The following is a 12,988-nucleotide window of genomic DNA, read 5'->3' as shown; positions in this document are numbered from 1 at the left end:
CGAGCAACTCATCAAGAGCTGCACTTCCTCTGCTCTCAGATATGATTTGATTGAGGAATACGGCCGAGCAGCATCCATAAAGCATCTCTGCTTTTAAAGCTCCACCACAAATCTCTGCCCTGACTTCTTCATGGCATGATGGAGAGATTCAGCCCAAGGTTCAATAAAACACTGTGTGGCTGTGGCGTACACTCAGAAAAAACACATTATCAGTAAATGACTTATTTAGTAGGAAAGTTTATATATATACAGTATTGTTCAAAATAATAGCAGTACAATGTGACTAACCAGAATAATCAAGGTTTTTAGTATATTTTTTATTGCTACGTGGCAAACAAGTTACCAGTAGGTTCAGTAGATTGTCAGAAAACAAACAAGACCCAGCATTCATGATATGCACGCTCTTAAGGCTGTGCAATTGGACAATTAGTTGAAAGGGGTGTGTTCAAAAAAATAGCAGTGTCTACCTTTGACTGTACAAACTCAAAACTATTTTGTACAAACATTTTTTTTTTTTTCTGGGATTTAGCAATCCTGTGAATCACTAAACTAATATTTAGTTGTATGACCACAGTTTTTTAAAACTGCTTGACATCTGTGTGGCATGGAGTCAACCAACTTGTGGCACCTCTCAGCTGTTATTCCACTCCATGATTCTTTAACAACATTCCACAATTCATTCACATTTCTTGGTTTTGCTTCAGAAACAGCATTTTTGATATCACCCCACAAGTTCTCAATTGGATTAAGGTCTGGAGATTGGGCTGGCCACTTCATAACATTAATTTTGTTGGTTTGGAACCAAGACTTTGCCCGTTTACTAGTGTGTTTTGGGTCATTGTCTTGTTAAAACAACCATTTCAAGGGCATGTCCTCTTCAGCATAGGGCAACATGACCTCTTCAAGTATTTTAACATATGCAAACTGATCCATGATCCCTGGTATGCGATAAATAGGCCCAACACCATAGTAGGAGAAACATGCCCATATCATGATGCTTGCACCTCCATGCTTCACTGTCTTCACTGTGTACTGTGGCTTGAATTCAGAGTTTGGGGGTCGTCTCACAAACTGCCTGTGGCCCTTGGACCCAAAAAGAACAATTTTACTCTCATCAGTCCACAAAATGTTCCTCCATTTCTCTTTAGGCCAGTTGATGTGTTCTTTGGCAAATTGTAACCTCTTCTGCACATGCCTTTTTTTTAACAGAGGGACTTTGCGGGGGATTCTTGAAAATAGATTAGCTTCACACAGACGTCTTCTAACTGTCACAGTACTTACAGGTAACTCCAGACTGTCTTTGATCATCCTGGAGGTGATCATTGGCTGAGCCTTTGCCATTCTGGTTATTCTTCTATCCATTTTGATGGTTGTCTTCCGTTTTCTTCCACGTCTCTCTGGTTTTGCTCTCCATTTTAAGGCATTGGAGATCATTTTAGCTGAACAGCCTATCATTTTTTGCACCTCTTTATAGGTTTTCCCCTCTCTAATCAACTTTTTAATCAAAGTACGCTGTTCTTCTGAACAATGTCTTGAACGACCCATTTTCCTCAGCTTTCAAATGCATGTTCAACAAGTTTTGGCTTCATCCTTAAATAGGGGCCACCTGATTCACACCTGTTTCTTCACAAAATTGATGACCTCAGTGATTGAATGCCACACTGCTATTTTTTTGAACACACCCCTTTCAACTAATTCAACTAATTGCCCAATTGCACAGCCTTAAGAGCGTGCATATCATGAATGCTGGGTCTCATTTGTTTTCTGAGAATCTACTGAACCTACTGGTAACTTGTTTGCCACGTAGCAATAAAAAAATATACGAAAAACCTTGATTATTCTGGTTAGTCACATTGTACTGCTATTATTTTGAACAATACTGTATATATATTTTTTTTTTTAAAAGATCAATTTACTTGAAGCAAGACTGCACAATGTATTAAGACTCGTTTTCAAAGAATACATCAATAAATTATAAATTTCATAATTTTTATTTTATTCTGGATTTTTAAGTTATATCTTTCCACAATGCAAGCAATCAAATAAATAAATACTGGACATTTTATGTTTTTTGTTATTTTATAAGCACAACTCTATTGTAGTATCTAATAATAATAATAATAATAATAATAATAATAATAATAATTAATTACATTTATATAGCACTTTTCTAGGCATTCCAAGTATGTTGATATATAAATATACGAGAGAGTATATAAATATGTATCAATAATTATAGTATGATTAATTAATTTTATATTTTAAAATAAAATAAAATATATATATACACACACACTCGCTCTTAAAATACTAACATTAAAATATGTAAATAAATAAAGATGTTTATTGGGCTACAAACTAGTTCCTGTTATTTTACTATATATTATAATAAGTGTATTAGATTTAATTTTATAACAAGGCAAAAAAAAAAAAAAACTAAATTATTCAAGAAAACATATTATATAAATATATATCAACTATTTATTTTCTATATAAATATATATATATTTTGTCTACTGAGCCGCAAATTGTTTTGCATTTTATTTATTTGTTACTATATACAGTATTAAAATATGTGTATAAAATGTAAACTTTTACAGAGGCAAGAAAATCCCAATAGAGAAACCTAAAATAAAAATGACTTAAAACATTTTTTTTTTTTTTTTTTGCAACGAGGGGAGAGCAGAAGATAGTTTCCATCAGGGTTTGTCGTCTCTCCTCTCGAGGCCGTATTGATCAGCATCTTCCATTTCCATCACACAAACACAGGGTTTGTTTATCTGCGTCTGAAACCTACACTTCTACAATAAAACATCGATCGAGACTGGACCTCCACATAAAACAAACCACAATGACCTTGAGATCTCAGAGACTCGGAGAGAGCCTGCGCCTGAAGAGAAAATAAACCTGTAGGTGATGGAGAGGAAAACCGAGGCTTTCATTCCTCTTCATCATACGTGAGAGGGAGGACGTCTATAATTAAGAATTATTTCTGATTTCTGTTAATGATTCCAGTGTTTCTGAAAGAATGTAGACAAACTATTAACGAAACCTAACGTCTTGAAGATCTTTCGGTTCCAGTATTCGCTTTATAAACTGAAACTATTTCTGAAAGTTCAGTAGATTGAATTCATTCCACTTCTAAGAAATCAACGTTGGCCAGTACATGAGAGCGTATGTGCTAGCAGGTTTGGGAAAACGGATTTCACTGCATTTAATGCAACAACCAAGCAAATAATCTGACCATCTGCTAAACATGGAGAACATGACATCTGACTCATCCGGTGTGATACAACACATGATGTTCCTTCTGTCCAGATAACCTTCTCTGAACTGTAACGGATGCAGGAAGAGCTCAAATATTAATCACTCAATTATGGCATTAACATCAACAAGAAGCCACATTCGCAACCTACTTTAATTAGTGAAATGCACTGAATAGTACTCTCTGGATGCAACTGTTTTCTTTACTATAATGTGCAACTGATGGAGGAGAAAAAAGAGAGAGAAAACAGCCTTGATATGGAAATACATTTAATTGTGCTTTCGGATCATACCACACAAAAGTGATGTTCTTCATCAGTATTTTTGTCTTGCTTTCCAGTGCAAATGTGTACATATTATTAAATCAAGACAGACTGAGAAAATGAGTTAAAATATTATGTCTTACTTTCTGAGACATTGGTCAAAATGAAGTGAATTTATGATCAAAACAAGACAAATATCTGCCACTAGGCTCAGAAAAATCAACTTAATTCAAAAGAAAGTTTTCAAACCCCACTGAAACATATTTATTCTTCAACTAACGTCATTTTGCATCTCCAAGTAAATGTATTTTGTTATAAGGATGTTTAAATTTGTACTGGAATACTGAGAAAGACCTTTCTTTTTATTGCAGTGCATGCAACCTTTAATGCCATAACTATGAATTTAAGACTTTGTGCACCAATTATTCCACCTTCATTTTTGGAAGGGAAAATATATATTTTATTTAAGACCTGCAGAAACCCTGTAATAACATGAATTTCAATAATTTCTTATTACACACACATTTTTCTCAGACTAGCTGGATTGCATTGTCATTTGAGCCGAACACATGTTTGCTAATGTTTTTTGATCATCAATGCTTTTCTGCATTCGTCATGGGGGAAACAGGGCGTACCTTTGCGCAGGTTGACGAGGGGCTGCAGGATGCCCCTGCGGAAGGCAGCCATGGGGTCCTGCACACAGGAGCGCAGACTGAGCATGCTCTGCAGGTGCGGCTCTTTCAGCATCAGCTCTCTGTATGCGCTCAGCTGCTGCGCTCGGCACAGGAGAGCAGCCACGCTGTGCACAAACTCAGGAACCAGACACGTGTACGTGTTATCAGCCTGACAGTAATGATACGCCACCACCTGCACAGAGAAAACAACAGCCTTAGAAACTTCAGATGCATCTGATTTACATTTAAAATCATGCAATACATATCATTATATACAACATATATTGCCATATTCATTTATGCAATTGCTCTGAAATGGCTATTTTTCTTTAATAAGAGGAACAGTTATTTTAAACAAACAGCACTGTAGACAGAACAGATCAAACTCTTTTGAAAACTTTTGGTACTGTGACGACTGGCTGCTGAACTGAACAGCTTGAGATCTGTGAGCCCTTGAGGAGCTGCTCTCAATCCATGCTGATTTAACTCTGAAGCCCAATATCAAACCACTGTTTGCACTTGATCAATAATGCAGCTCACAAATGAGAGTCTTTCTGACCCATCACTGCAATCCAGTCATCCTGCAGCCATAAATGATAAAACTTCACCAGCCTAACGGATAAAAACACCAGGATCTGAACTCAGATGGACAGAGATCATCAAATGAGGAACTATTTTGCATGCACAGCATAAACCGATTTAATCACAACTTTACAAATATCAGAACATCAGAGGAGTTTACAGTGATTTTACCATGGTTAAGTGGGCCTAAAAATACCTATTTTCGACCTCAGTTGGCTTCTTTCGTAATTCTTCATTCAATTCCTCTCTTGAAAAATCTGACATACCCAAAGGAGGCAATGGATCTAAGAGAATGAAAGTGAAGTATTTCTCTGTGAAGTGATGTCCTTCACAGAAGAAACGCTTACGGAGTGAGGAAACCTGGCAGAGACGGGTGACACAGCAGGACATCTGAGGGACACTCTTAATTTGTCCTGATTTACTGCTGAAAGCTGTGTTTGACAGATGGGGATATTTCCCATCTGGACAGGTGGGGTTAATAGGAACGACACGCTCCTCAGCCTGAGATGAGGTCTGGGGAAAGAGCATCAGTCTAAAGCTCCTTCAGGTGGAGGGACCATTAACTCGCTCGCTTCGAGCCAACACTTCCAAAGTGCACATTAACTGGCTCAATCTCTTGATTGCTGTGCATTTCCCTCGACCCTTCGACACGCTGATTAGACCATCATCACGCAGGATTCAGACAGCCAAAGAAATCTTTGCTTTGAGACACTTAGCTTTAAGTAAACCAGGGGCAGAACTGGATATTCCACTTTATAGATCTTTAAAATAATCAATAATTACAACTTTTGGACTCACAAAGTCTACGTCTTCTATATAATAAATATAAGTAGTTTAATATAATAATACAATTATAATCAACATGAAACACTGCATGCAACCCATTTCATTTCAAATATGGTCATGAAAAATTGAGTGAAATTTGACATAAAAAAAGAAGAAAAATAGCATAACAGAAGAACTATATGGAACATTATGTACAAACTATTTTATTTCTGAAAATGGACATTTAAAACAACAATATATAATATAATATGATATAATATGATATAATATAATATAATATAATATAATATAATCAACATGAAACAATGCATGCAACCCATTTTAATTACAAAATGAATTTAAATTTTACTGAAATTCAATATTCAAAGGAAGGACTATTTGGAAGGATATTATATAATAATATATAATATTACTATTATAGAAGCTAAATCATCATAAAACATGCATGCAACCCATTTTACTTTAAAATTGACATTTAACACAATATAATATAATATAATATAATATAATATAATATAATATAATATAATATAATATAATATAATATAATATAATATAATATAATATAATATAATATAATATAATATAATCAACATGAAACAATGCATGCAAACCATTTTACATCTCAAAATTGACATTTAAAAAAAATATACTATACTATACTATAATATAATATAACATAACATAATATAACATAATATAATATATTGTCTGGGGAGGCAGTTCTTAGGCAGAATATGTTGAAAGTCAATAGTCTGGTGTGTCTAGAAGATCGACCGCCTGTGTGTATAATTGCAAACAGGTATTAAAAAGGTATTAAAAAGATAAAGTTAATAAATTCTCCATCAACACAGCCTCAACTGCAAATACGTGAATTAATCAGTCAACAAACTAATGAAGAGAGCTGTACTAATCAGCTTGCGATTGTGACAGATGCATGCAGGGATTGATTGGAATACACCCAATTTCATTAGCAAAACACCACACACTCATCTGTTTAAAATGTAGCATTACGCTGAAAACTGATTAGTGATGAGCCTCTAATTAAGTGCTTTTGTCTTCTCTGTGCATGCTGTCTGCCGCACGTTTGCGCTCCCTGAGCCTCGGTGCACACGTGGCTGCAAGTCTCTTTAAATGCGACCGAGTGACCACCCTGCTCACCTGTTGCCATGGTAACAGGCGAGGGACGGCAGGTCCCCGGGGAACATGGTTGATGCATCGTTTAGCTCACATTGTGTTTGACAGAGGACAGCTCGGCCGTTTAAGACGGAGACGCACGGGGCTCTACTGAACCCCTAAAGCACCGTGCTTCAAGTCCCTGGGAGATGAAATGCAATATTAGATGAGGCTCTGTAGCACACCCTGTCTGATGTCCCTCGTCGCCATTGAAAGAGTCTGTTTGTCAGTAATGCATACCATTACCTTTAGAAAACACAAGCTGGGGTGATAAAGATTCAGAATACTGTTCATTGCATATACTGAAAATTGGTAACACCAAATAACTAAAAGCAGCTTAATCAGAAAATTGGATGTTTAACCTGTTGATTCCCAGCATTCATCTTATGTCATATATTTGTGAGTGAGAGAGTAATGAAATAAAATGAAATAAAATAAACTCTTGGTTGAAGTTGACTGAAAAATAGATTTAAAAAAATAGAGGATTTGTACATAAAATACAAACCTCACATTTTAATTATTGAAAATAAATTACAAAATAAATACAATAATAAATAAATAAATAATTATAAAATAAAAAAAATAAACTCTTGGTTGAAAAATTAATTAAAAAATAGACAATTTGTACATAAAATACAAACTTCACATTTTTATTATTGAAGAAAACTAAGATAAAATAAAATAATAATAAAATAATGATAATCCTTTAATTTAAAATAATAGAGGTCAGTAGAAGTCACAGGGAATGCAAAAACGTATGTATAACGTGAATCTAATGTTTCTTTGGATACATGCATCTGATAAAATAAAATTAATTAAAAACAATAATAGTAGGTCTAAACCTTTGGTTCAAGTTCTACATAGAATACAAAATTCATGTTTTTATTGCGTCAGAAAAATAAAACGTAATAAAATAAAATCCTTTTGTTTAAAGGGTACATAACATACACAGTTTCACCTAATCTCATGTTAATCTTGAGAACCTATAGAGTAGTACTGCACCCTTCATATCTCCAAAAACTCTTAGTCTTATCATATTTATAAAAGCTTTCCGATTCTTTCAGGGAAAAGCCGAGCTCCTGAAGGCAACAACTCTTAATACACAAAACAGCATTGTAGCTTCCCTTTAAATGGTAGAATATCAGTAGATGTCATGGGTTCGAGACCCAGGGAATGCAAAAATCTATGTATAACTTTAATGTAATGCAAGTTTCTTTTGAATCATGGATAAATCTGCCAAAAAAAAAAAACACACACAAAAAATTTTTTATTACCAAATAAGTTGTAACCAAGCTTCTAACCAAAGCCCTTGGCAATAAACCCTGTTGCACAACGCCTGTTGTGAACACACCATAAGAAAAGCTGGATCAATATAGAGGAGGTCCAGCACTAGTTTAGTTATTTAATGCAGAGATTGTGACTTCAGCAGTCACGGAGAAGAAGAGAGAGGGTCTTTGGGTTCACGGCATCTCAACAGTCCTCTGCATTTCAAAAGACTGGATCACGCCGTTCCAAACAACAGCGCTGGCATCGCTCCAGTCCCTGCTCTATCAACTTCAAAAGCAGACTCAGACATATCGAAGCAACACATCCTAAGAAACACAAGACGGCATCGCCGGGATTGTCTCACTTCAAACAACGAGCGCTAATGAGCGACCTCAGACTGCATCACACTCCAGGACCTGCAGCACAGATGCAATGATTTCACATATTTACCAGTGGAACAAATCAGCCTCCACCACACAGTGAATAGGTCAGGGAAGTAAATAAATCTCCAGTGGGAATAGAATAACAGGCTCCCAACACATTTGTGATTGTAATGATAGGAAGATTAATTACTGCACGGTAAGAAATTCAACTCTGGGAAACAAAGTGTTCTTCCTTCCCACAGAAACGTTCATTTTAAACACGTTGAAGGATAAAAAATTAATGCAAACAAAAAATACAAGTTTGGGGTTCAGTAAGACATTTTTTTTAAATAAACTGATATTTTTATTTGATCAAATTGATCAAAAGTGACCGTAAATACATGTATAATGCTACAATGGATTTGAAACAAATGATTTCTGAAGGATCGAGTGACACTGAAGACTGGAGTAATGATGCTGAAAATACAGCTTTAAATCACAGGAATAAATTATATTTTAAAATACTATTTCACACAGAAAACTTATTTTAAACTGTAATATTTCACAATATTACAGTTTTTCCTGTAGTTTTGATCAAATAAATACAGCCTCAGTGAGCAGAAGAGGCTTCTTTCATTAAAGAGCCAGTAAGATGAAAATTCTAAGCTTCCTATCACTGTTTATAAGTCCTGTACATTAGGTTTAAATCCGTCCAAGGTTAAAAAACATTGTCATTTTGTCAAAATATCATTTTAAAATTACCTCAATTCTCAGAGATCCCCAAACGGTTCGCGCGAAGCTGTTCAAAAGATTCAGTTTTCTTAAACCCCACCTTTCGGTAGCATACTGTGTTCTGATTGGTCAACTAACATAGTCAGGTTTGATTGGTTGTTCCGCACACACCTCCACGGTAAACTATGCGTTAGCATCTTTTTGGGGTGAATTATGTCTTATTCCTCTCACCGCGAAGCAAACGCTAAAATAAAAAACTTGAACAGTCTCGCTGCTTTTTCTTCTGTGTGGGTGTATTCAAGCCGCGCGCTTCAGTTTGAATCTGAATAGTGCGTTCAGCGCGGGGGCGTGGTCACATTAGATATAACGAAGGGAGACATGAAAAACAGACATCGCGTTGTTTTCATATGGATTACTTTATCACAGAATATCTGTATTTTGGCAGCACTTGTTTAGTTTTAAAGTAGACATGTCAAGCTTTCTATAGATATCTCTCTCTTGTCTCTTCATTGAGTATTCACGGAGTTACACTTCATTTTAATGCCGTATTTGTACATGACGATCAGCGCAGACAAAGGCTGCAGACAGCACACATACTGATAAGACGCTCGGGAGAAAACAGACACATAACTTCATAATCATACTTTGCGTTGTGATTCGGAGATGCTCGTTGTTCTAAATAAAGTTGGTAATGAACCCTCTTTTATGGCCAAACGCTTTGAAAATCCCGCTGTACTCACCGAGATTAGAAAAGCAGTCATCAGTGAAATGTTGTGAACACAACAAAAGGGATTTGTTGTACTGCTCTGGTATTGTGGTGAAAATTAGTTTTAGCCACTGGTTCTTCTGATCTTCATTCTTTGGCAGTGGAAATAAAACAAACTTGCCTTTACAATTAAAAACAAACTATCTCCTCGACATGATGCTCTCACACCAACCAGAGCGTCTGTGTGTGGGGGTGGGGCAGGTCAGAGTTTCGTTTCTCCTAAGACGGTAGGCGGAGATTATTATGCAAAGTGCTCCTAGTGACATACATAGAGATGGGCAAAAGATTTGAAATCTATAACGACTCGTTTCAGCGATTCAGAGTCAACTCCTTACTTTAGAAGCCAATAACTTTATAAATTGTGTACTTTTTGGTTTAATTATTTGCACATTGTTTACACTGATGGACAGCTACATCATACACTGTAATACAGCTAATTTTTGATTTCCCATCTGTGTGGCTCTTTAAGTTATCATTAAAACATTAAAAACAACCCCAAACTTTTGAACGGTGTTGCAGTTTGCTACAATTCAAATTCAGGAATCAGGCACTTTGAATTCAGTTCTGAATGGTGCTTAAGTCTGAAAAACGCTTAAGTGTTTAACAGAGTAAATGAGACCTGTTACACAAAGACACAAAGAAACAGCGTCTGATGTAATTCTGCATCCTCCATCATAAACATGTCAGTGCGAGGGGAAACAGATCACCAGACCTCCATTAAAATCCCCACACATTCATCACAATCCATTAGCAGCATTACTGCATGTGCTCTTCATACAAGACACGTGAAACAACACATGTCTGTCTGAGGCAGTCTGCAAAGAGACAAAACACCACAACTAACTGAGAAATCAGTTCATTATCTATTAGTCTGGTCTCTGCAATGTGCACAGAGAAACTTTAGCCACCTTGCTGTTGCATAAAACCCTTTTCTATAAACAAAACACATGTGAAATCATCTGAGGACACAGAATGAGTCACTGCTAATGAAAAATAAAGCATTCAGCGCAAACGGTCCAAAGCATAAGAGCACTTTAGATTAAATGCCTGAAAGAAGCTCAGAAGAATACAGTTTTACAATTATATAAGTGGTCAGTCTCTAATGTCTGGAGCAGACAGGAGACCGCTTGAGATGTTTTTGTAAGTACATAACTGTTACATAGTTATGATGTAAAGATTTCTATTTTGCTAAATATTTTTGCACAAAGAAATTGCTCAAAATTGTGCTCATCCTAACAATACGTGAGTAAATGTTGGAGTGCGCATGCAAATTAAACCAAACGGGGAAAGTTTGTTGAGTAAGTCCCTGCTGGTAAATGCTATAACTGCACAATTCTGCAAGCAAAACATTTCCATTTCATTTTTTACATAAGCTTGCATGTTAATAAAAGGCTATATTCTACTTTTTGCTTCAAAAGAGCTTGATTTTTTGCCACAACTGTTATGAAAAACAACAAAAGTATATATTTTTATTATATTAAAACATTACATGTAAGTAAAGTATGAAACGCAGTAATAAATTACAATATTCAACAATGAATAGCTGCAGACAAATCAAATATGTAATATTACAGAGGGATACAAATATGTGTTTAAAATTTTTTATAGGTGTCCTATAAAAACAGAGTCAATGGCTGGCAGTATTTTACTATAAATTAACTGTGAAAAGATTCATAGCAAATCTCAGTCAAAATGTGATCGTCTAACTCTAATATGCTAAATGCAACTATAAGACAGGAATATATTAAGAGATTTGAAATATTAACTTTGGTGTATAGTTAAAAACACTATACAGATGCATTTGATGATTTGAAAAAGCTAATTAAATGTATGCTGATTAAAAAATACCTTGCACACAGCATAAACACTGCAAATCCCTAGATGATGTATTTAAGCACCTGGTTCTCTTTGAGAGGCTCTCACAAACATTCAGTTGACTTTAAATGAACTAGAATTAATTTTGACCTCGAGCAAATACTACAAAGACTTCAAACTGGCACACGATTAAATGAGAAAATTAGAGCAAAAGGTAAAGTTGGAAAAACCAAGGCAGTTCACACAGTTCATCTACCAATCACCAATCAGTGCTCGAACGTGTCAAATCAACATGGACTAGATTTCAGGATGTGGATCAATGTGCAAGTATTAGTCGTGAAATACAAGCTTCAAAAGACCGGACAGCTTTCTCTCACCACATTTTCTAGAAAATGAGAGAAATGATGGCATAGCTGGGTTGCCGTCAAAAGAATGATTCTCCAAACGGTTTCTCTTTAAATGAACAGATGGAGGAATGATATGTAATACTTTTCATTTAAATGCACCAATACATTATATAAACAATGTTTAGAAACAGACACTTTTACTAAAACATACAAGAAATGCCAAGCAGAGTGACTGGTGACGCAAATTAATTTGATTGATTATAACGGGACAGTGTGAAGTTCACTCTACTGAAGTTCAAATTAAAACACTCTCATACTCATGAGGCACAAGACAACTACATCCACAAGTCCACAGCACTCAAGTCCATCAGTTAACCTATGGCAAAGCGAAAAGCTGCGTGTTTGTAAGAAACAAATCCATCAAGAGTCCATAATCCATAATACAGCAACCTCTCCTCCAGTGAAAAAGCTGTGTTGTCTGATTCAGGAGAGAAAGCTGCACAGATCAAGCACAGGTTACAGTGCAAAACCGTTCTGAACAAATATGCAGCTTGATTTTGTTTTTAAGGACAAAAGGGGGTTTTAGTTGGAGAAGTGTTATTATGGATTATGCACTTGTATTTAAGCCTGGAAGCAATGGTTTAAAGCACCAAAACGATGGCTTCAGAAGACTTTTGTCTTGTTAAGACATTAACTGATGGACTGGAGTGCTGTGGATTATTGTGATGTTTTATCAGCTGTTTGGACTCTCATTCTGACGGCACCCATTCACTGCAGAGCATCCATTGATGACACACTGATGCAATGCTAGATTTCTCCAAATCTGATGAAGAAACAATCTCATCCTAATCTTGGATGGCCTGAGAGTGAGCACATTAAATAAAACCATCATGAAAAAGCAGTGTGTACCTTGGCAGCCAGGCGTCTGACAGCCTCCTCGCGGCGCCGCTGCAGC

General features: G+C 35.8%; 1 protein-coding gene across 4 annotated transcripts in view; it reads right to left on the bottom strand.

The window, feature by feature from the left end:
• Positions 1-12,988, bottom strand: part of tanc1b (tetratricopeptide repeat, ankyrin repeat and coiled-coil containing 1b) — a 160,189-nt gene that overhangs the window by 38,347 nt on the left and 108,854 nt on the right. For all 4 annotated transcript variants that reach the window (XM_026271137.1, XM_026271139.1, XM_026271138.1 and 1 more), the window contains 2 exons: positions 12,943-12,988; positions 4,163-4,394 (listed from right to left, as the gene is read on the bottom strand). The exon at positions 12,943-12,988 is cut by the window's right edge and continues 106 nt beyond it. In XM_026271137.1, coding sequence (XP_026126922.1) covers positions 4,163-4,394; positions 12,943-12,988 — 278 coding nt within the window. The remainder of the gene's footprint in view (positions 1-4,162; positions 4,395-12,942) is intronic.

Source organism: Carassius auratus, chromosome 9 (assembly GCF_003368295.1).
Source record: "Carassius auratus strain Wakin chromosome 9, ASM336829v1, whole genome shotgun sequence".
NCBI lineage: Eukaryota > Metazoa > Chordata > Actinopteri > Cypriniformes > Cyprinidae > Carassius > Carassius auratus.
This window is presented reverse-complemented; position numbering and strand designations above follow the sequence as displayed.